At 38.0% G+C, this 25051-nt stretch overlaps 1 protein-coding gene across 7 annotated transcripts in view; it reads left to right on the plus strand.

Moving 5' to 3' along the window:
• The first annotated feature begins 215 nt into the window (after positions 1 to 215).
• Positions 216 to 25051, plus strand: part of LOC131678892 (uncharacterized) — a 30544-nt gene continuing 5708 nt past the window's right edge. Inside the window, exons 1-6 of one of the 7 annotated variants that reach the window (XM_058959309.1) lie at positions 216 to 478; positions 18897 to 19088; positions 19273 to 19387; positions 19444 to 19552; positions 19611 to 19833; positions 19907 to 20283. In XM_058959309.1, coding sequence (XP_058815292.1) covers positions 18975 to 19088; positions 19273 to 19387; positions 19444 to 19552; positions 19611 to 19833; positions 19907 to 20283 — 938 coding nt within the window. In that variant the 5' untranslated portion in view covers positions 216 to 478; positions 18897 to 18974. Of the gene's footprint in view, positions 479 to 669; positions 840 to 947; positions 1226 to 18896; positions 19089 to 19272; positions 19388 to 19443; positions 19553 to 19610; positions 19834 to 19906; positions 20284 to 25051 lie in introns of those variants that run through there. The other 6 variants (XM_058959314.1, XM_058959313.1, XM_058959315.1 and 3 more) reach the window with 6 other exon arrangements.

Consider the following 25051-nt stretch of genomic DNA (forward strand, 5'->3'; position numbering starts at 1 on the left):
GCGCCGTCATATAACAAAAAAAATATTACCGGTAGTCACTTAGCACCCGATTAGGTACGAAAAAATATCTAACAGATCATTTCTTCCTAAGACTCCAACAAGCCAGAGAAAAAAATCATTTCATCAACGGAGTGGGGTCCTTCCTTTGCGGACGTCACTGGTTGCAGAAATAAAAGCAAACATTCTTTTAATAAACGAGAGCTGAGTCGTTCTTTGGGGAGGACCACGTTCGCCAGTAACTCGACTCCACTCCGACACGACACTGCTGTGTATCGTAAGCAAGATACGCACGGGATATTTTATATAACACTTCAAACTGTGAACATAACGTAATTCGTTCCTCTGGGACTGGTGGTGAATTAAATTGTTCGAAAAATTATACCCACGAACGGAGGAATTTCGGCCAGATGCGATTATTTTAGTCCCCAGACAGAAAGTGATAGTAAAAAAAACGACGGAAAACTCTCGATTCAAAAAGGTAATCAAATGTGGAAAACAGTTTTTTAGAACCCATGAATAACAATCGTGTATGGAAAAATCGTCTCGGATGTTACAAAAAATGGTAGAAAACTGTAGCGTGAAAATTTTCATTATTCCACTCTCTCTCAATCATCGAATGGCAAGCGGGCGGGATGTGGGTGGTTGAACTGTCATCCAATCCCGTGTAGTAGTGATTGCTTCTCAGCATCAACGGTGGTGTGGAAGCGCAGAACGGAATTGCAAACAGTCGCCAGCCAGCGCACGGCGATCAGCCAGCGTGTGTTAATTTATTTAAATTGCACCAAGTTCACCCTCACTAGTGCAGTATAGCGGAAGCAAGGTGAATGCCGCCGGGTGTGGTGAGAAAATATCATGTTTTTCTAATTTCCCCCCAGCGGAAGCAACGTTTAGTCTGCGTTACAAAAGAATACGGTTTTCGGAGTGTGTGTGTTCTGTCTAATAATAAAAAATGTGTTTACACGCGGCAGTCGCACTGATTGCACAGGGAACAAATACTGTGGTGTTAGCTAAATTAACCATCTGTGCGACGTGAGGTGAATACTTATTGTTGTGATTCGAGTAATCGAAGCTATGCAGAAGGTGGTCAAAATCGATAGAAGTTAAGTTAGTGAGTATTATGACTCATCGACAGACGAACATCTACGAGTTGATGCCCCGTTCTCGTCGCATGTGTCATCGCAGAAACCGAGAATTTCAACACACCCAAAACGCGATGGATCAAGATGTAAGATGAAGTCACGCGTTGGTGTTAAATTCCTTTCGGTGATTTGATACCGGCTAAAATTTTCGGTGGTTCCAAAATTGTTTGTGTTTTGCAACGATGCTATAAACGAAACTGACAGCTGGGGAAACCCCTTTCTGGAAGCTAAATATGGATGTAGTGATCTTCAAATAACGTGTGCTCCCTGTTAATACTGTTAACATAGAAAACTGATTTGAAAAATGTGTATAGAACAGAACCACCCTGACAGCATCCTCTCGTGTACGTCAATTGGTGACTGAGCAGTGGGCAGACACTGGCCGAATGACATGAGTATTTAAATTAGAGCAAGGAAATAAGTAGTATTCTATTATTGAGTGCAGAAAAACAAGAACAATCTAGTTGAACACTTACTTTATATCTTGATTATTATTGATTGTGCTTAACTGATTGATATGGATGCCTTCATTTAGATTAGGAATTATTGACAGGATAAAGTATGGCAATACTTTTCCTAATTTGATTACCATCATTGTGATCGATAGTGCAGTACGAAAATATGGTGTCCAAATAATCGGAGCTATAATTAAGAGATCTCACGTGCTTATATGCTTCTCAGACAACGTCGACATTATAGGAGTCGATCGCAGAGCTGTGGAAGAGGTGTTTGTGTTATTTAAGGTTCAAGTTACCTTTTTTGAGCATGTGTTAGATTTGAACGCTGGGTAGTATGGGTAGGAAAAATTGTGTTCAGCTTTGCCACCGGATTATCCATTTAAACCTTTTCAAAACTCTAAAAGAAGAATATCAGCCGATTTATTAGATCACAACGATTCAAATCATACAAAATAGCTGCTGGAAAAACTATCGGTTTCGCTAAATGGTGCTTTTGAAAAAGTGGCAGTGATTTTTTGTCACACTACCACACCGTGGTGGGGTACGCAACACAACTGCGCAATGAAAAAACCCCAGCCACTTTTTCAAAAGCACCATTTAGCTAAGCCGATGGTTTTTCCAGCAGGTATTTTGCATGAATTGAATCGTGATGATCTAATAAATCGACTGATATTCTTCTTTTAGAGTTTTGAAAAGGTTTAAATGGATAATCCGGTGGCAAAGCTGAACACAATTTTTCTTACGCACACTACCAAGCCTTGAGGTAACTTGAGCCTTAAAAGAAACTAGACAGTATCCGGCTGGCTGAAATTTCTCGAAGTAAAACAAAGAATTGACCATCTAGTTACTATAGGTAAAGCAGCCATAGCTTTGGTTGTAGAACCGTATTTCCATGAAGGAAACTTATATGTTGGAAAGCAACCCCGTCTTTGTAGCTTTCAACAAAAATGACACAACAATTCCACGAGATATTCTTCGTGCATGTAAACTTGTAAATAGTGCTATTGACGCATGTCTTCTATCCAACCTCACTACCCGTCATATATGTGCTGCCACAGTCAATAGTAAATAATATAAACAGGAAATACGTCTATTGTTCGGCATATTTGCGGCATAATGAATCCTTCTGATGATTTCAAAAAGGTTGTGCTAAAGTTGACCACTCTGTAGTAGAGTTGGGCTTTCATAACACTAGTTTACAAATTTTGGGGTGATTGCATGAAGTTAAGAAAAAAGGTGTTTTCTAAGTCAATTTTGGGTCGCTAAACACAAAAATCATATTCATTTTCTTTTTCAAAGAACCGTTTTTGAGATTTTTTGAAAAACGTGTTTTTGAGCACTTTTTGCAGTTATTGGTCAAAATCTCAGGAACAAATCTTCCGATTAACACAATCGATTCACCATTCGAAAGGTATTGATGTGCCCTGTATAACATGTTTGGATTAAATATCAACAATTTAGGGTTAAGAGCAACCAAAGTCAAAAAAAGGAATGTTTGGTAAAATTACTCATTTTTAGTTGATTTTTCGTAAAAAAATAATTCGGCAAAAGGAATCTTTTGAAATCTTATGTGACAGACAAACTTCTCACGTGAATTTTAAGCCTAAGATCACGAAAATCCGATAAAAACTGGTGATGTTATTAAGCACCGAGTGAAAATTGTTCTGTTTTTCACATATCTCTTTTTGTCTTAAATAAGATTACACTAGTTTACAAGAAAAATGAAGTTGCGAGAAAAAGTGTTTTCTAGATTAATTTTGGGTAGCTGAACACGAAAATAATACTCAATTTCTCTTTCAAAGAAGTTCGAGTTTAAAAAAAACAAAACGTTTTTCTTTTGCTTCCTCATTCTTAGTTTTGCTTTGTTTTTTATTACAGAAAAATTATTTTTCATACTTTCAGCATCTAATGTAACAGATTTTAACAATTTTAAGGTAATCGCGAAAAATTGTTTTCTAAGTTAATTTTGGATCGCTGAATACGTAAACAAAGTCAAAGAAGCATTTTCAAGATTTCTTTGAAATAGGTGTTTTTGGGCACTATTTTAGTTATTTGTCAATATCTCGTTCAAATTGGATCCGATCGAAACAGTTCGAAAGGTATTGGTATGCCCTTTCCGAAAATGTATAATATGTGTAGATCAAATGTACATTTATTATGATTACAATCGACCAAAGTAAAAAAAGTCTAATGTTCGACCTTTTTTTTAAAAAATGCATATTTCTAGTTAATTTTTTATAATAAATCAAGGACAGAAGAAAATTCTTTTAAAACCTAATAAGATAAACAATCTTTTTGCATAAATTTTAAGCTAATGGTCACAAAAAATCTGATGAAAAAGATAGATGGTATGAAGCACTAAGTGAAAATTGTAACTTTTTATTTCTCGCGCAATCATACTTTCGGCTGAAATAATCTATACTGTCTTCTTGAGCTTGCATCCATCCATCCTGCGGCATTTGAATGGTTTTGGATATTTCATTGTACAACTAAGTGCTCTTTTTAAAATGTGGAAATATCCGTTGGAAAAGTTTTGTTTTGTTTCGTTTTCTGCTTCAAAAGGCTTCGCAGCCGATTCTCAGTTCATAGAACATTACGTGGTTAGTGCTACGATCCCACTGAGTTCCGATAGGGACTCGAATATTTGATGACTGGCTTATGAAACCAGTGCTACACCCCAGGGGCGGCGAAACACTTTACGCCCGAGTGGGTAGAAATCATCCATTAGTAATTTTTTTCCCTCTTCGCAATCCACACGCTTACATCACATTCACATTAAATCACGTTCGTTTATGCAAATGGAATTGAGGTACATCGATGTTTTCAAATATGTGTAGTGCGAGATACATGCGTTGCACATCTAATTTTTTTGAAATGGTTCAAAATTTCGAGTGGGTAATTACCCACTCGGTTATTTTCGAGTGGGTAGTACTACCAATACTACCCACGCTTTCCGCCGACCCTGCTACACCCTCTAAACCGCCGCGGCGTACCAGGGCAGGGACTGCTAAAATCATTAAATTTGCATTTCTCTCAATGTGCCATAGCATCAACATTTTTTATCCGATGTTAGTGATATTTGGCTTAAAATTAACATAAACATATTATCTGTCATCTTAGATTCTAAAAGGTCCGAAAAAAGATTTGCTTTTCTGTAAAAAAAAATCAATTAAAATTAGTAACTTTTAAAAATGGTCAAAAATGCACTTTTTAAACTTTGGTCGCTTGCAGCTCTAAATTTTTTACATATGATCGACACATATTATATGTTTTTGGAAAGGGCATCTCGGCACCTTCCAACCTGCATATTGATTATACTAATTGGATGATTTTGACACGAAATATTGACTAAAAATTACAAAAGGTGCTCAAAAACGAGTTTTTTGGGAAAATCACAAAATCCCTTCTTTGAACAAAAAAATGAATATTGTTTTCGTGTTCAGCGACCTAAAATTAGTCTAAAAATACTTTTTCTTGAAGCTTCTTTTTTCTTGTAAACTAGTGTAATCGGCACTGATGTAAATGCACATAATTTGGGGCAGCTCAGAAATCAATTTAAAAGATACCGAATTGATGGTATACTTAAGTAACATAAATCCGCATTAGGTTGTCCCAATATGACATCATGTTAAAATACATCGGGCTCACTTCCTAAATGAAAGGACCACTTTGTTCTTCGCAGCGAATTCGCTCTTAGAACGCTCCCTACTGGTGGAGAATTTTGATTTTTTGAAAAATGAGCTGATCTTTGAATAAAATTTGAAATTCAAGCCTGTTGAAGTGCTCCTGGTGGCCCAAAGTTTGAAAAAACCGGGAGAGGGTCCCATACTTCCTCAAGGTACAATATCATTTTAGACGGATGGTTCCAAAATGGGGAGTTGACTGGCTCGGGAGTCTACGGACCAACAATTAAAGAAGCGATATCAATAGGAAGTGGCCTACAGTTTTTCAGGCAGAGGTATATGCAATGGATACCTGCTTGGAGGTTGGTAGGAAAAAAACTACAGACATGCAAAAACCGCAATCTTCTCGGACAGGCAAGCAGCACTGTTGGCATTAAGATCGTCGAAATGTGAGTCCAAACTGGTTTGAGAGTGCATCACATCTTTACAACATCGCGGCAACGCGGAACAAAGTAATGATATTCTGGGCACCAGGCCACTAAGGAATCGATAGCAATAGAAAATCAAGATCGGTACACTAGCTTTACCAAGACATCAAATGGTGGATGAATCACGGCAGACTTAAGGATGATTCCGCCAGTCAAACAAACATAACACTATGAGGACATTCCTCTAAAGTCATCGAACCGCTCTTTTTGTCAGAACACTAGCTCCACCTTTTTTACACGGTCCTCATTTGTAAACGGAGGGAATCGGGAAAAAATATCCAATAGTTGTCTATCCCCCGTATACTTATACATATGTCAGTGGCGCCATCATCGCATATGCGACCACACCCCCAACTAATAAAAATACCGATTTAATCCACCTATCAGTGAGATAAGATATTTCTTACACATATCACTGTTGTATTATTCAATAGTTTACCAAATACGCGCAAAGTTGGCAAGCAACTAGATGTAATTATAATTGTTTATTTGGGTTTTAACCCGACAGTCATTCGCCCAACAACTTGATGTGAGATAAGCACAGAATAAATTGATGAAAAATAATAAAACAAATAAAAATTTAAAATAATTATGAAGCGAAAAAACAAAAAAAAAGTTGTTCATAAAATGGATATAATGATTAATATAAATCAAATTAATACAATAAATCAAATTAGCTGAAATGAAAATTAGATAATATTAAAAATATGAGAGTAAATTAAATAGCTTCAAGCTAACAAACTGTCACCCAATAATAAAAAGAACTGACTAAACCGAATTAATAAAGTGAAGAAACTGATTAAACTATATGAACTGGGCAAAAATTAATAATCAAATAAAATGAATAAAATAAATGAAATAAATAATATGAATAAAACCAAAAAATATATTGAAATAGTAAGATAAATAATATGACTAATATGGATAAAACTAACCCTACATTGATAAAAGCAACCGAAAGCAGTCTACATTGATAACATTTTTCAGTTTTCAACAATATTTGAATACAACGAAGATATATCAAAATATAATTTTTCACTGATAACTGAAAATGTCTCTGGTAGCACTGCTCCAGTGAAATCGAATCCGAATAATTGCAATAACTTCAGTTCTACGGATATTTCTTGTAACTATTAGCGCTCAAATAAACGGTGATAGTCACAATTATTAGTTTTACTTCTTTGTGAGGAAATCTTGTCTAACCCCAAAGTTATAGCTGTTTGAAAACGTGGTTGTTCATAAATAACAGGGTATGCAGAGGGTTAATAAAAGCAATAAAATAAATAGAATGAATAAAATAAACAAAATGAAGAAAATGATAAAATGAATAAAAATGTTTTCTTTCTATATATTTTATCATTTTTTTCATTTTGTTTGCTTTTAAATAATAAAAAATTGAAATGAAAAAAATCAGTGATAATTAAAAGTAATAGAATTAATAAAATAAATTAAATTGTGTCTAATTAATGTTCTAACTGAAATGAATAAAATGAATGACTGAACAAAATTAGTCAGATTATTCAAATGAATAAAATGTGTAAACCCGAAAAATAATATAAAATTGCATAACACGAAAAAAGTGAATAAAATAAATTAAATGAATGATACGAATAAGAAGATAATAAACTGATCGGAATGCATACAAAGAATGAAATGAATACAATAGATAAAATGAGGTCAAATAAACAAAATGAATGAAAAGAATGCTAAATGAAAAAAAAAATCATTAAAATGAAATGATCATACATATAAAATAAGTCAAATATTTAAAATGAAAAAATAAACAAAACAAATATAATCCATGAAATGAATGATCTGGAAAAAATGAGTATATATAATAAAACTGAGATAAGGCCACCTGTAAATAGTATTCACGGTGTCTTTTTTAACAACTTTATGCAAAAAAAATCAGCATCTCTGAAGCTTCAGAATATGGAAGAATGGGCTTTCCCCTTTCATTTTAAACCAACATTAAAATAATCCGTCGGAGGGTCTAGACCAACTTTTTTTTGATGTTTTTTTTCGTCAAAACATAGATTTTACAATAGAACTAGTTCATATTTCTGTCCTTAGATGGTGCTTTAGACATTCGGACAACACTAAAAGTGGGAATCTGATAGATATTTTAATTGTCTACAACTTTGTTAACAACTAAAAACCAATTTGAAATTATCCGGAAAAGTTGTTTAATATTTTAACGAAGTCTAAGTCTAAGTTAGTTCCACAGAATTAATTTAATGCAATAAATAAAGTGGTTTGTAAGTCAATTCACACGCAGTTGAACAGTGCATTCAGCGGAATTTGAGAGCTTGGAAAGTCTCATCTTTTAGCTGAAAATTATAATTCCAGATTCCACCTGATATTGGGCACCATTAATATTTTTGGGATGAAAAGTCTTAGATAAGTGTTGACCAAACTAGTATGATATTAATAATCTTTAGATTGTTCTCGAGGATGACTGATAACCTACTTTGCTAGCATCTTCGTATAAAATTCACTTGTCCTGAACTTCAACTTTTATATTTGAACAAACTTAATAAAACTGTTAACACCATTGCAATATTTCGCGAATTTCATTGCAATGCTTGATTAAAAACGCTGATTATCTTTTTCAAAATTAACTCAATATGACAAACAGTGAACAAAAAACTTTGAGTTTTTGGATAAAGATAATTTTTTTGGGATATATTCGTGGATTTGTATGCCTATATAAGGTTTTTCTTGTACTCAAATCATATTTTGTTTTCAAAAGTAATACTAGTAATAATGCCTTTCGCACAATCTAGGATCAATTTATTGAAGATTTCTTGCATAATTGATAGGAAATGGCAGTAAAATCCAACTGCCACAATATACTTTGTGGAAAAAATTTGAATAAATCGTTTCACGCTAACCACTAATTTGGACACTCACTTCTGTGGTTTGCGTTCAATTATAAACTGTGTGTCCCAACATTTCGTCTTGAACAGAATTATAATAGCTAACTTAAACGATCATAACCTAAATTATGCGACGTATTGTCCTTTCTAGAACATAAGTGTAAGCGAACCCTTGTAACCAAGCAATACCTTCCGATGAATGGTAGTTCCTTCGAACCTATCGGGAAAGATTACAAACTTGAACCAAAAGCACAAATAGTTTTCTGTCTCTGTCAAACATCCTAATTTTCAGAAAGTCAATAGGAATTGTCAACGAAGAAGTTGTAATGAATCCCGTCAAGTATTTTCATGTCACTAAACCCAATTATTTTGTTTTGTAGTGAAATAAGTGCGAGAAAATACATTTCCAAACCACTAGGCCTCGTGTGAAACTATCTTAGATATAACTTCGTTAAAATCTTAAACCACTTTTCCGGGTGATTTCAGATCAATTTTTAGTTGTTAACAAACTTGTAGACAATTAAATTTTCTATCAAATTCTCACATTTAGTATTTTTCGAATGTCTAAAGCACCATCTAGGGACAGAAATATGAACTAGCTCGAGTAGTAAAACCAATATTGTTACGAAAAAAAACTTCAAAAAAAAAGTTGCTCTGGACCCCCCGACGGATCATTTTGATCTTAGTTTCAAATGAAAGGGCAAAGTCCATTATTTTATATTCCGAAGTTTGAGAGATGCTGATTTTTTTTTGCATAAAGTTGTTCTAATAAATACACCGTGTATTCATTTGCATTGAAGTATATAGAAAAGAGTGTCAAGTATCTAGGTTATGTTGGCAATTATATTATTGTTAATGGCACACAAGCCGTACATTCAGTCGATTACAATGCCGTCTCTTTTCACTCATTCTTATCACTTGAGAATTGTTTCGTTAATTCTCGTTCTAAAGATATGGGTTTATGAGTCTTACACAAAACAATACCATGACAAAGGAATTATTCAAACTACCAGAATAAGTATTTAAATTCATCGAAAAACCACTGGGCATTGAAAGTGTCCCTGGACTGCTTTTGAGACACGAACATTCTTGAAATTAGAAGCCGTATTTTTTCTCAAATAAAAATGCATTTAGTCACATCACATTGATCATGAAAAATGTATATTGGGGTTTTCAGTACAACTCAGTAGGTGATAGTGGGTACGCTTGATCCCACTTTTGTTTTTTTCTCATAACTTTTCAATGAAACAAAAATTTCAATTGCAAAATACGCCATCTTGTAGTCAATACGAATTGTAAGAGCTATGGATAACATGTGAATCCGATTACTATGTCCTGTCAGTAATATGAACAATTTTAAAAATCATGCCAAAATGAGGTTTTTGTAAAAACGTAAGGTAACTTGATCCCCTGTCTGCTAGGGCTAAAGAAACAAAGCACACTATGACCTAAAGACGCGAAAGTTCAGCTAACCACCTATCCTGACAAATTAATTAATAAAACTCCCTTTTTAGCTGCACGACAAACTTTAACCACAGTAGAATGTAAAGACAAGTATTTGCGGTGAATCGGTGCTGTTTAACTGGCTTTTCCAAACTTCAATAACTTATACCATCATTTGTTCGCGGAAAAAACACTAAACTAAATAATAGTGCCAGATACGTTAAGAGAACTATGTTTTTATATTTCTATGCATTTCGAAAGTGTTTGAGAGAACTAATGATAGGGATCAAGAATACGTAGTGTTACAGGGACCAAAGATACCTGTTGCATGAGGTGAACAAAATTTATTTTTTTTGCATGTATTGTGAAATTTTTTTCGAAAAACCTGTTTTTCCAGGCAAATGTACTTAGAAAGTAATCGTACTTGAAAATATACATGAATGATTAGTTCGACGATCTCATACAACCGTTCAAAAAATTTGTGGAAAGATCTTCGAAATTGATTTAAACACATATTTTCCAAAATATTATATAACTTTTCCAAACCAAATGTAATGCATCAAATTTGTTTTTAAACATCATAAACGACCAAATACTTCATTTTCTTTTTATATTGTGATAACTTTATGCGTATAGATTAGAATATAGCGCCAGGGAATCAAATATCCCCAAGGATCAAGTATCCTCACTCTCCCCTATTAGTTGTAGTTACACAGTAATATGTATGACATAAATTCAGTGAGATCAACTATCTGTCCAATGCATAAACTGTGTAATCCTCGCTAATTTACGTGTAGAATATGGAGCACTCAAGTGAAACGTCTATTGAATTGTCCAATGCCTGTACTAATTCAATTGAAGCGTTCTCAGCATACGGCAAATTTGGGCAATTGAAACCATCGCTATAAGTTAAAAGATCCTTTTACTGGGATGCAAGTATAGTTCTATAGTTCAGGGATCTTTGGGCGCCATTTTTCCCGGATCTAATTTGTGGATATTTTTGGAATTTGATCCGTTATTTTTCATAAAAGTGTATTCCAATGCAATGAATATGCATTTTGAATAATATCATCCCAAAACAGGTATTCTTAATTTTCATATCGAGCATATGTTTCATTAAAAATTCAGTAGAAATACGAAAAGCTTAAAAAAGTGAACGTGGGATGTCTCTTTTCAACGTTTTTGTATTCAAGCAACCATATTACCCTATTTGAAATACCCAAGAATTTCCGTAATTATAGTAGGTATATACAAACGCTCGGTATAGAATTAAATTAAATTTGAGTTGATGTAGTTTTCGGTTTTTGGCCATATGACTCTCCTTAGTGCACCGTTTCGAAGGAATAGCCCCCCATCTTCAGAGGAAAGCAGGGTTTGAGCATAAATTAGTTATAGTTTTCTCATAATACAAATATATCGCAAGATTAAGCTTGGATACTAACAAATATTTCAGCTTAGTTGAAGCACTTATGACTTGGAAATATCAGGATAGATCTGAGTCGTGACAGTTGCCACGAACACGATGGTGGAGAGATCGGGGGCAGGGGTGGGCGACAAGTGAGGAATGGTAAATGATAGTTAGTGCTGGACATTATTTTTGTATATAGGGTGAAATTTTGATTCCTTGCATCTTTATTATACATAATGCAACTGATAATTTTTACGCCATGATTAGTATAATACAAATCTTGCAAAAGAAGATAAACTTTCACTAGAATTTTGTTATTAAAAAACACAGTTGCTCTCGGTGATGCTACGAGTATAATAGTCTTTTATAGGGCTCGTGTACGTGCACGTCACATGCCACAAATACTACATCACTACCTGGTGGAAAATAATAAACAAAGACGGCAAAAGTAAATGGGATTGTTCGACCAAGAAACTCAGTTAGTGTTTGTGAGACAGACCGGCAAGAGCTCAATATGAATATGAATTATGTTAGAAATCTATTGTTTCACTACTAGGTGGTTTACTTGGTGATCTGTGCATTCATATACCATCCAACGTCTATTTCACGACTGAACGCAATGCTTAATCTAACGGATAAATTCATCAACTCTGGACAAATTTTCACTTTGAAGTGAATTTATACATTGTTTTGTCTTTGAAAAAAACTTGCGTATTAATTTAGGAGAGAAAGTCAATTAATTATTAAGTAAATTCACAAAATGTTTTCGGAATTGAATTCCTTGAATCATGCAGATGTGTTTTCATACCCCGATATTCAAAATCGGTTTAGTTTGGCCCCTAAAACACTCGTAAAGCATTACTCTGTATGTAACGATCTCATTTTCAGTTAGTGGAAATTGGTAAGCAAGGAATAAAAAGACGAAATGTTTAATATCTCCGCCGTTCGTGAATGGATTTTGACAATATATAGCTTGTTCGCAAGGCTTTCTAATCATGTACATATAACACAACTGGATAGTTTTGTTCGAAAGTTATTTGCTTTAAACTCTTTCTGTTTTGACAAAATCATCCATATCTCAAAAAGTAAACAACATATCGAAAAACAAAAATAATAGTGTCAAATGGCAACGTTAAGGACTAATTTCGTTAAAATCGGTTCAGCGGTTGCTGAGATAATTACATGACATTAGTGCACAGCACATACATACGGACATTGTCCCAATTTGTCGAGCTGAATCGATTAGTATATGAGACACGCCCCTCCGGGCCTCGGAAAATGTTTTCAAAGTTTAAGCGAACCCTATACATTTCTTTTGCGTAAAATGTAAAAATGGCCTTTAACCTCCCGGACGTCGGGCTAGTGCACTGAATGCACGCTGCTCTGAAAATCTAGCAAAATCGTCTTAGCGCACCAGCGACAGTGGGCCATTTGCAGGGCCGATGAGAGGGGGGGTCAGCCAGGGCAATTACCCTGGGGCCCGGGTCGCATTTAGGGGCCCGCGCTTTAACCCGGAAGATGGTCGAACACGTTCCGATAAAAATGGTAATAGTAATTTCTTTATAATCATTCGCCTTATTAAATTGTCATATGATGAAAGTGTAAAAAATGAAAACTTTATTTGATAGTTGTCTTTTGTTAAAACAAACGTTCTTAAGCGAGTTTTCCACTTTGTGTACATGTTAAAAAACAAACGAAGGAGTATACACTATAAATTATTGAGAAGCCAATTCAAAACATGTTCGAAGAAAGCAATAGAGCGTCAAACAGAAATGCGAGCGCGAGGACAAACGCATCCGTTCTCTTCTACGTTCGATTCTTAATGGTGGTGCCGGTTGTTGGCTTGGAGATACTGTGTGCGATTGTTGTTGAGTGAAGGTTTGTTCCTGTCAAATTCGTGGATATTTTTGCAGAAATAGGCATAGGAATCTACCATGGGTGCATAACCAGTGTTTTTCTGGTGAAACGTCCCATTTTCGCTTGATAAGCATAAAAAGTTACGTATGAAGGAGTTGGTTTGTACGGAAGCATTCTCACCATAAGAACAATGTTAGGGGCACCCGGGAAAATGGGAATATTCAGCTGTTATGAAAACCACTTCTCCGTTTCTTGGCATGATTTTATTAATCACGATCAGTGCGGTAAAATATCAATTTCAAACGAAAATATTCGTTTCAAATGAAACTGCGAGTCTTTCACTGTAAGCATACCACCACTATATCAGTTGAGTTCAGCTGCCGTCTTCGTTTGAGTCACTCAGAGTTCACTGTCAATTGAATAACAGTTTCTGGTCATTTGACGTTTTTACCTGCTTAGTTTCTATTGAAAACCAACCTCACATTAGCACGGTCTCAGCTGATGGAAGTGAGCTATTCCAATGAACCACTCACAAATCAATATGAATGAACACTCACTGACATGAAAATAACTCCGACCAAGATAATAAATACATACAAGGTAAAGGCTATGATAAGACGAGGCAACTCAAGACGGATACAGGTAGGAACATTTTTACTCTGTATGAGCGAGGTTTTCATTTTTTTTTTTCGATGAAGCTGATAGGGTGGGTGCTCCTATAGTTGAGGTGTACCAATAGTTGCAGTAGTGGGTTATACGCCTAACTAAGGTACCAACCATCAACAAATATTTTCGATTCATCGCACTAAAATTATGCGACAATAAAACTGTTATCCTTGAAATTTGCTCAAATAACTATTGAAAAAAATGATTTTCTTAGAATTTTGAGCTCCCTTGCACCTATAGTTGATGTAGTGTACCTATAGTTGCAAGTCCCATAAGAAATCAATGGGATTTGCAACAATAGGAACCGAAATTAGCGATTGCACCACTATTGGTACAAGTGTTCCTATAGTGGTACAAGCGGTTTTGAATACATAAATTGGTTATTAAGCCATCTTTATATTTTTCCTATGAAGTAGGGACTGAAAGCTTTCGTTTAATGTATTAACATTGCCCATAGGTCTATTAATCGATTTTTTATCAAAAATTTTCCTTAAGCATGCGACTATTGGTACATCCACCCTAAATCAGGAGGATATGAAAAAGAAAAGAATAAACAAATGACCTAATGAGCTTTTCTGTTAAAATAAGTTTTGTTTTGGTTTGGTAATCATTATTTTTTATTGGTACTTTCGAGATAAAAAGTGTCCCTAAGTAATCGAAACGGAAGATCCGAGGTGAAAAAGCCTTTTCTCTCTTTTCATCGTGCGCCAAAGAATCGGGATACTCGTCCAGATGTTTATGTTTACTACCAGGGGCCCGGCGGCCATGCTGAATTTTACAAGTAAAAACCAAATACACTCAAAAATGACAAATGTTCCTAATTTTTCTTTCCCTTAATCTTGGAGCAGTTGTCTCTGTATTTTTAGTTTTCTTGTACCTTGCTGAATAATTGTTGACAGATGAGTATATGCAGCTAGCGAGGTTGGCACTGCAGCCAATTTCTTTGTCATATTTAGATATGTTACTATAATACACATAATAATAACCGTTTTATTAAACCACATTTCGCCAAAATGTTTCTGGAACTAATCAATCCAACATTTTTATCGTATACTACATGTTTCTAACAAATTTGGCCAGCATAACAGCCAATTCATCATTAATTTTAAAATTAGAAATGAAGGCTACATGGATACTATTTAAAAAGAAGTAAGGTCATTTTGAAATCCAAGATGGCGGCCTTTAGTTACCAAGAAACAGTGAAAACAACTATCAATATAGGTATCATTTAAAGTAGTTATAAAATACCGGAATTTTTAATTTAGGCTATTTTGAAAACAAAGATGACGGTCTCCGGTAACCATCAAAGTGAAAACCATAATCAATACATATCTATATCGCTTTTGCAAGGCTGGTCAGTAGATGACGGAAACTGATGATTGAGGACATTTTGCAATCAGTCCAATATGGCGACTTTTAGTTACTTCAAATCAATAAACCCACCTTCGATATGATCTGTTTATAGCATTCATATCGAGTAAAATCTTTTCGAATTCTATCTGAAAGAGAACATCGACTATTCTATTTTATCCCTTTAGCATGTCATCGGAATTGTGTACAGGAAAATATGTAAAGAGCTGAATTGCAGATATCATTTCAGCAATGAATTTGACAGCTTCGTAAAATTATGGTAGCATACCACGGCTATCATATTTCTTTTTCAAAATTTCTTAAATTCGCAAATATCAGACGAAAAATAATGAATCTAGTAATAACAGCTTATTGGAACTGGTTGCAATTAAAAACGTTATTTGGTAGTAAGTTCATCTCTATTATATTTTTGTTGCAAATTTGATTCTGATGGATAGGCTGTTATGCTAGCCAAATTTGCTAGAAGTATGTAGTATGTGATAAAGATGTTGTATTGATTAGTACCAGATAAATGTTGGCGAAATGTGTGTTAATAAAACGGTCATTATTATATCTCGACAAACATATGATTACGGTCTAAAAGCCAACTGTCAAAATCCACTTTGAATGGAAATTCCAGACAAACCGTTACTAGTCGAACACAGTTCGCAACAGTTTATGAAAGAGAAAACTTTTCTCTTTCGTTTACTACCAACATCTGTGATTGACGTGTAACGGTTTGTCCGGAATTTCCATTCAAAGTAGATTGTGACAGTTGGCTTTTAGGCCGTAATCATATGTTTGTCGAGATATGTATTATAGCAATATATCTAAATATGACAAAGAAATTGGCTGCACTGCCAACCTCGCTAGCTGCATAGACTTATCCAGCTGCGTTAGTATTGTGCCGTTTTGACGTTTAAATTGGGAGGAAAACAAATCATTTGCACTGCGAATTGGGAGGAAAACAAACCGCTTGTGGGCTTAAGGGGAGGGCGGTAGCATAAAAATGCGAAATCTCAGTGTGCGTATTTTAAACGTCAGATACCTCAATACACTCATCTGTCATCCGGCACAAGAAAGGCAAGATAACCAAAAATACGAAGCCAGTTGTCTCTTCTTGTCTTTGGTTTACCCGGATCTCATTTGACTGGTGCTCACTGGGTAAATTGAAAGCGGATCTATTCAGTTGAGACGATCAAACGAAGGAGGTTGAATATGAATTGCGACTCATTTGAAAGCAACAGTGAGTGAAGTGCTATGAACCGAGCTTCAGATCAACAGCAACTGATGCGTTAAATGAATATGAATGCTACCGTAGGCGACTGATTGACTGCGTTCATTCAGTTTCAATTGAATGAAATGAATTTTTACTGCACTGGCTGTTATTATGCCTTAATATGAACTAAAAATAGACAACGACTAGTTTTTGGAAGATTATGGCATCTATCCACCTACCAGAGCAGAAGAATTTCAATTTTCTACATCCTTTCGAATACTAAAAATCTCGAGGAGATCGTTGTGAATACATTTGGTTTCCTAGTTGCATAAACTGATTATCAGTGGAAAATGAAGAGGGGAAGGGACGCCTGTGCACGTATTCATAGAGATGCATTTTTCCAAACATAGCATTTGGCCTTACAGCATTTCGGTGTACCTCAAATTAGTAAAAATTTTAATATTTTTTAAATCACTGGAAATTTGTGGATCGGACAAGATCGGAAGGGTTCAAGTGTTTTTTGGATAGATGGAATCTTGATTTGTAATACTGCATCAGCATCATTGCCGGATCTCGCCGTTTAATATACCTTTTTTATCATTCAAGTTTGGGATAAAATGCTTAAACAACGTTTTTTATAAATTGGTGCAATGCACAACAACACTAATATTTTCGTTTAATTTTAGACTAAAGTTATACAAATGGTTGTGTTGAACTTCGTATTTAATACAGTCATCCTCACTAGAAAGCGATATTGCTGGATATATAATGAAATGATTAAAAAAACCCTTAAAATACCACCATTTTGCATCCATGCAAAAATTCTTCAACAATTTTTGACATACTCCTAGTTTTGCTATGTTATACATTAGGCTTCTAGGTATGTAAATATAACGAAACGAAAAATCGAAAAAATGTTGGTTATTGATCAGGAATTTCCTCTGTGCAACGTATCAAGATATTGCGCTTACATCGTCCATCTGTCTGAGTTACGCGCACACCAGATTACCGAAATCGTTAAAGTTGGCCAAATCCCCTGTCACCAACATAATGAATTCGGAAGTCGTTCGCCGACTGAAAGAAAGCCTGGATCGTAGGGAAAATGAAGCAACAGGCGACTGTAAAAATAGTGACCAGCGGAACCCCAAGCTCTCTGTCCGAGACGTAGCAAACGAGATGGGACAGTGCATTGAGCTTAAAAACGAACCAGACTGTCTATTTATATGTAACTCTAAATCTCGCCTATAAACAAATCAAGATGGCCATAACGCTTCACGGAAACATTACACAATAATGCAGACGAAATTCATATGTGTGAATGAACTACGAACCCGACATCAAGGCAGACTTCAAACAGCTTCAGGAGTTTAATACGACAACTGGAAGGGGACAAGTGCAGACATTTTTAAGTGCATGAAACGATCAGAGATCGCTAAGTTGGTGCTAGTTACGGACGAGATGAATTCGAAACACAAATAATCAAACTTATTTAAGTTAAATTCACGACTCTACTTGGGTTCATATAAACGAAACTTGAATACCCCACTGAATTCGAAATATGTTCACGAAATTAGTAACGCATTATTTGACGCGAAAATGAAAATAAATTTTCAGCATGTTTTAAAAATAGCATATAGTAGTATGGTTGAACACAAAAACGGTATTGATACTAGTTAATTTCATGCTTCAAATAATTCTGGTACCTAGAAATAGCGATGAGACATTTTAGAATTAGGATGTTTTATAGCCTTTAACCCTAATTCGACAGGTGAAATAGTTTCTAAAGATTTTCTAGCCCTAAAAGTCTAAAAACCCACCGCGCGCCTATGTTTCTAAGTATAACCAAATCGGTACTCATCGCACAGCAATTTCCCACCGACCACAAACCAATGATGTAATCTCTCGAAGAAAAAGCATTCGAATAAACAGGTTCCGGCTGTTCACTATAGTTTGATGCTTGTTTCTGTGTTGTGACGTCGAAGCACTCGCTTTCGATAGACGTCTGCTTAGCTCCACCAATGCAAGCTACTGAAAAGATGACAAACGACCGCAAACAAATATTTTCAAGGCTGGTTCGGCAAACATTAATGATAAAATGCGCTCGATCTAGCCACATGCGTTTGGAATGCAACAAGAACAGATACATACCAGTAAACCGCTGTGAGATCGTGTTGCATGACCAATCCACGCAGTAATTAGTGTTTTATCCTGCACAGAAGTAGTTGTGTGGCAATTTGGTATTAGTTTTCTCTTAGAGTACATTTTAGAATCTTTAAACGATCAATTGATTGCCAGCAACGACAATTTATTACAATGCTAGTATGTATGTGTACGCCAAATTAAGTGTCCAAAATTCTCTCTTACAGTTTGAACGAACACTTGGGATGTGCTGAACACTCATGGTCGAGCGACACAACGAAAGCCAAAACTAACAGAGATTGGGAATGACCGATCAAAACGAAAAACAGAAATTTAATATGCAAGATATCTACATCTCACCAGGAATCTCCAGGGAGCGAAGTTTCATTCGAACTTCGAATCAGCAGGTAATGGACATGGTAATACCCTTTGCTCTATATAACAAATTTCAACAATTAACTAATAAATTACCTTCTATTTAAATGATTTAGTCCATTTAACTGTAGTACTTAATTGGTGGAGGTACATGCTTTTAGTTTGATAACTATTTAGCTATAATACACTTATCGATTATAGTTAATGACTTTGATTCTCTATCTACAGAATGCCAACAAGAGACGCAGCTTGGCCTTCAGCCAGAGCCAGGCCATGCAGCATGCCCAACAACAACAGCAACAGTTGCGCGGTAAGCCACCGATGGAAATCTATCGTCCACCAAGTAACGCGTGCTACTAACAGAAATCTTGATAAAAATTGTAACTTGTACTACCGTAGATGTGCGCCTGGATGGACACCCGAACCAGATCAACAAACTGAACGTGCACGCGCAGGAGTTCCAGATGAACAACCTAAACGACGGTCGTATTCCGCTGCAAAACTCCAGGTCAGACTTTAGTATTAGTTTTAGTATTATTAGTATTAATCGTACCACATGTTTGCAGATCTCTAAACATCTACAGTAACTCTCTGCAGCAAGCGAAGTCCAATCTCGGCATGCAGCTGAACTTGCATCCCCGAGCACATCCAATGCAACTGGGCAACATCGGCAGTCCTCACCGGGGACCGATTATGATGTCTTCCCACCCGATGCAGCACGGTGGAGTTCAGCTACAGTCCTCCCATATGCCGCTCGTTAATTCACCGTCCAGTGGTAACATACTGCACGTGAGTAACTTCTACTTTTCCGTAGATAGTTTTTGAGTATATCACCAACCGTTCACTTTCGTATCTTTCACAGTCCACAGGACCACGAGTAAAATTCGCTCCGGAGCCAATAGTTCATACAGAACACACAAACAACAGCTTCCAACCGCAATCGAACAACAATTTGCCATCAACGCTACAACCAAGCGCTCAAAACCTCAACAACAACAACAATCCGATGAACATTGCACCGTTACAGCGCTCCAAGTCACTTTCGTCAGCCGATACGCTTACACGAGGATTGGCCGGGTTGGGACTTGCTGTGGGACCGGACGCCAACGACATCGGTCAATTTCCACCGGAAATACAAGCGATCGTGCACAAAGCGGCGGATGATCCGAACCAGCTGAACGCACGGTGTTTGATGGAGTTGGCGACGCAACTGATGCATCGGGCAGTCGACGGTCGAAGGTATGGATGGGTTTAGAGTAGCCTAGAGCAGAGAAGTAGTTCGTCATAAGTACAGTTCCAGCACAGCACTTTTGGAATTCATTCTGTTGTCTCAAATGGTTGTACAAATTTGCATGTTTAAAGTGCGCATGCAGATTTGTATGAGACGACTTATTTGTTGTGTCTTCATTAATTGAGATTTTACTAAATTTGAAAAACCAATTCTATAAAAAGTTTATACAAAATGTTTCGAAAAGCATACAATCGTCTATTTGACACGGCTCAATGCGTTAGCTTAGCGGAGCCGTAGGTGATTTGTGATTTATTTATATCATACTTACAGGGTCCGGCACTCGAAGTGTAACCAATTGAAAGGGAAAAAAGGTGAAAATAATCAAAAAATCAGAAATAATTCCCTTTGCTCGATGTGACCACCTTTTAGCTTTGCTGTGGCCTTGAGACGGTCAAAAACTAGTTAGTGTTTTCGGGTTTTAACCATGAGATCATTCGCCCATTAGAAAGGAAAAGCTATGTTTCATTGCATTAACTAATGTGTATCATTTAGTCATTGCCTGTGTCGTATCTTGTTCGCTGCAGATCTGAGCCGTGTTTCTAATTCTTTCGCATTGGTTGCAGCTCGATGGGTCGATGCTCGATATAACGAGTGTTCAATAAAAAATGAGAATGATTTCAATACCTCTCTGTAATTTAAGTAAAGAACGTAAATAGAGAATTGCTCTCTTGACTCCATAGAAATGGGTGGCATATTTCTTTTCACTCGGGTGCTGTCAGTTAAATCGAGGATGGCGTCGAAACCGCAAGCACTCCGCGAACGTGTTGTACGGTTTTACGAAACGGATGGTCACCGTGGAAAAAAGTTTACGGTAGACCACTTTCGAGACGAAAACGTGCCTGTAAGTACACTTTAACGGATCCTGGCATCCCTGAGTGTAGAGCGGAAGGCCGGTAGCGGCCGTTCGGCGCAGATAATGACGAATAAGAAGAAGGAAGCGTTAAAAAAGCTTTTCGACAACAAGGACGGAACCAGTTTGCGTGACTGCTTCCATACCTTGATTCGCCGAACCAAAATGGAGGACATCATCTGTCGGAAGAAGACTCGATCCCCCGAGTACACGGATGAGCAGATAGCGATCGCGAAATCGCCGTGCCGGTAGATGACGAAGAACTACCGCAAGACGTCGTTCGTGCTGAACGACGAAAGTTACTTTCCGCTCTCGAAGATCCACATTTCAGGAAATGACAGCTACTATGCCAGCGACAAGTCGGCCACATCCCCCGAAGTACAATATAAGATTAAGCATAAATTTGAAAAAAAGTTATGCTGTACATCGCCATATCGTACAAAGGGATTTCAAACCCTTGGTTAAAGCCGAGAGCATCAGGCGGATGGGAAGTACGTCTTCTGGCCGGACAAGGCGTCTTCCCATTACGCCAAGAAGACGCTGGAGTATCTTGAGCAGAAAAAGATACCGTACCTGCCGAAAAAAAGGAACCCGACCAACTTGCCCCATTGCCGTCTCATTGAGAATTTTTTCGGCCCCCTCAGTGCCCTAGTGTACAAAAATAATTGTTAGTTGACCACTAGGATCCGGAATTGTAGCCGGAAGATGGACGTCAGTGCCGTCCAGTGCTCTTGTGAGAGTATCGCGACTAAGTTGCGCCGTACGGCTAACCATGGGCCCTTCTCCAATAATCATTGACGTTTTTTTGAAGAATAAACATTTTGTTTTTAATAAAAAATAATTCTGAATTCGCTGATTTTTTTTTTTTGTTTTTTAACTACATTACTGAAAAAATTCTCATTTTATATTGAACACCCGTTATTAGTGTTTAGCCGCAGGAAATCTCCCCTGGTCCAAGTGAGGCGGTAAGCCCGTGGAATTGTACAAATTAGATCGCCTACTTGATATGTTTAGCGCGTTCGAAGTTTGTGTTCTAGATACGTTCGAGCAGCCTCGCATCTCATAAAGATTAGAGTTTCTTCGCTCACTGAATCGTTAGCTGGATGTTCCTGATGGAGAGTAGGAGACCGTGAAGTATACGGAGGTTGGCGAATTCCGAACAGTTCACCAAAAGGTGTTCCACAGTAAGCCTTGTTTGGCATATTGGGCGCTCTGGTGGATCGACCCTGGTAATTGTGTGTTCGTAGGTGATATTTGTGTGATCAGCTCGCAATTAGGAGAGGGTTCACTGCTCGAGAATTTTGGGGCGGTCAATCCAGCATGCCAGCGCCCCTTTAAACTCCTAGGAGTGACCATATTGGTTCCTCCAGTGGGCGGTGAAATGTTCTCTTGTTTTACTCCGAAATTCCGTGACTATATCCGAGGAGGGTACCAATTTGGTAAGAAGTTTCACGGTAGTCTCCCGTGTGCTACTAGAGCATCGGCTTCTTCATTTCCGCTGGTCCCACAATGACCAGGAACCCAACAAATTGTAGTCAGCGAATCACAGTAGTTCTCAATAGCGTGTAAGTACGGGTGGCGGGATGTACCATTTTCCAGGGCGGTGATTACCGACGTGGAGTCGAATTGTATGACGGTCGAGATTCATCTGTTTTGTTGGCCAGCGCAAGACTAATCTCTGCGGCTTCTGCTGAGAAAACGTAACAGCGGCGGAAGGCTTACCTATGTCCCGGACATCCACCCCAACTCGGTCGACTAGCTTGGACGCATCTGTGAAGATCCGGACGCGGTTTGTGAACCGACCTTTCATTAGCTGATAGAACTTAGCTCGGGCTACCTCTGGGGAGGGTCGTGGGGTTCGTGCACGGCCGACTTTCGTACCAGGGGCGGTCCCGGGTTCTATGAAGACGTGCCAGTTGAGGAAGGTCCATACCGGCATACTCCCAAAATATGTTTTGGGCGGACTGTAGTAAGACGCAGTCGTTACCCGATGTCCTCTCCAGATATCTTAGGGCGGATCGGAGCATAATGTTGGCGGCTGCCCACCGGAAGGGAAGTAGACCGGCCTCGACACAGGCAACTTTCGCTGGGGTGCTTGGGAGTAGATTGGGTTGTGCTGTTGTACGGAGGAGCCAAAACAGTCATGAAACCGTCCCAGTGGTGGCTTGAAATCTCGATTCCATGGTACATCTTGCTATGAATAACAGCCCCTCCGACGTTGACGGCGGTTTCCATGTCGAATTGCGGAAGCTGAAGGTTCGAATAAACCGTTTTCTGCTATCGAAATTTCGTTTGAGAGATCGTAAGTGCGGCATGAAGGTGAAGCGGCCGATCCATTGTGAGACCTTCGGTTACCGACGGAAGAGAATGGAGCACTTGGCAGCTACCAGGTTAAACCCCACTGTTTCGGTCTACCGACCGACAGCGTTCACCGCAGCCTGCAACTTTATTCTCACTTGGTTCTTTGACTTCCCTACTACCACGATAATGATGCCATCGGCTTAGACAAAAATATGGACACCCTCCGGGAGGGTGATGAAGAGCAAGTTCATGCTAACAAAGAACAGTGAAACAGCAAGCACGTATCCTTGGGATACCCCGTTGTCTTCAGTGAAGATTCTAGATTGCTGACCACTCATTCCAACACGGAATGTGCGGTCGTGGGGAAAGTCCTTTATGAAGCTGCTTAAGTTTCCGGGAAGTCTCCAATTGGCCAGATGTCGGAGAACTTCCTCTTGGCTAACAGTTTTGTCTGCTTTGGCGATGTCTAAAACAGCGATGTCTGCGTGTTGGTCGTTGGCTAGGGCTTGACGAAGTATCTTTCCAAAAGCACTAAGATGCGATCTGGTCTCTGTTCCTTCGCGGAAGGCAAGCTGGTGCTGGTCCAGCTGGAGGTATCCTGGAGAGGTATCCTGGAAGGACTCATCGAGTCCATCAGTTTGTCCGTGCGAAAATGAGAATGCCCTGTTCAAGTTTTGCCCAGTGTTTGGTGGCAACGATACCTGGGTTCTATCAGGTTTTTGATGGCGTACCAGGAAGGTCGGTGGGAGAGCAGCGTCGGCGGACATAATGCAGAAGTATCTACCGAGTTCGTCAGCAACTTCCTGCGGATCAGTCAGTCAGTGTTCACGTTGAGAATGAGTGAGAAGCCATCTTGTCTACGCTTGCCACTAAGGCATTGACTCTCCTCCATAATTCGGATGCAGTCGATTCGGGTGAGATTCCCTCGAGAAAGGCGTTCCAGCTCTTCTGTTTTGCTTCTTTGATGGACTTTCTAGCTGCGTTTCTGATGATACGGAAGTTTGTCGCTCTTTGTTCTCACAGTGGGTTATCTAATGACACCTGTTAGAGATCTTGGTGCCGTGCGGCGATTTCTGTTAGCCACTGAATACCGCCAGTGTATGGCTCGAGGAGAAGGTTTGCCGCTAGTTCGAGGTATATTATTCTCGGCTGCTAGGGCCAAAATTTCCAAACTAGTCGGTGGTGTATGGTGAGTCTTTCTCTAGGTAGTCGGAGATTGCATTTTCGTATCCGTTGCAGTCTGCTCGGTCGTACATCGACGACGGGTAGTAGCTGTTGGAGAACGGTCATGCGATAGATGAATCGTAAAATGGTCGCTGTTACCGGGGTCTGGGAGGATGGCCCACCTGCATGTCCCAGAGAAATCGACGGAGCAGATGGATAAATCCTGAGTCGACATGTGTTAGCCTTGAATGTAGGTAGGATTTCCATCTTTCAGTATGATAGCATTGCAGTCCTCAATGGCAATGGAATGTATAACGAGACGACAGTGCACCTGACCGGATAGGGAATGATTCGTGCGACAGCTATCAGTTCCCTATCAAGCTGGACCGGATCTAATGGAA

The sequence above is a fragment of the Topomyia yanbarensis genome, chromosome 2 (genome assembly GCF_030247195.1).
Source record: "Topomyia yanbarensis strain Yona2022 chromosome 2, ASM3024719v1, whole genome shotgun sequence".
NCBI lineage: Eukaryota > Metazoa > Arthropoda > Insecta > Diptera > Culicidae > Topomyia > Topomyia yanbarensis.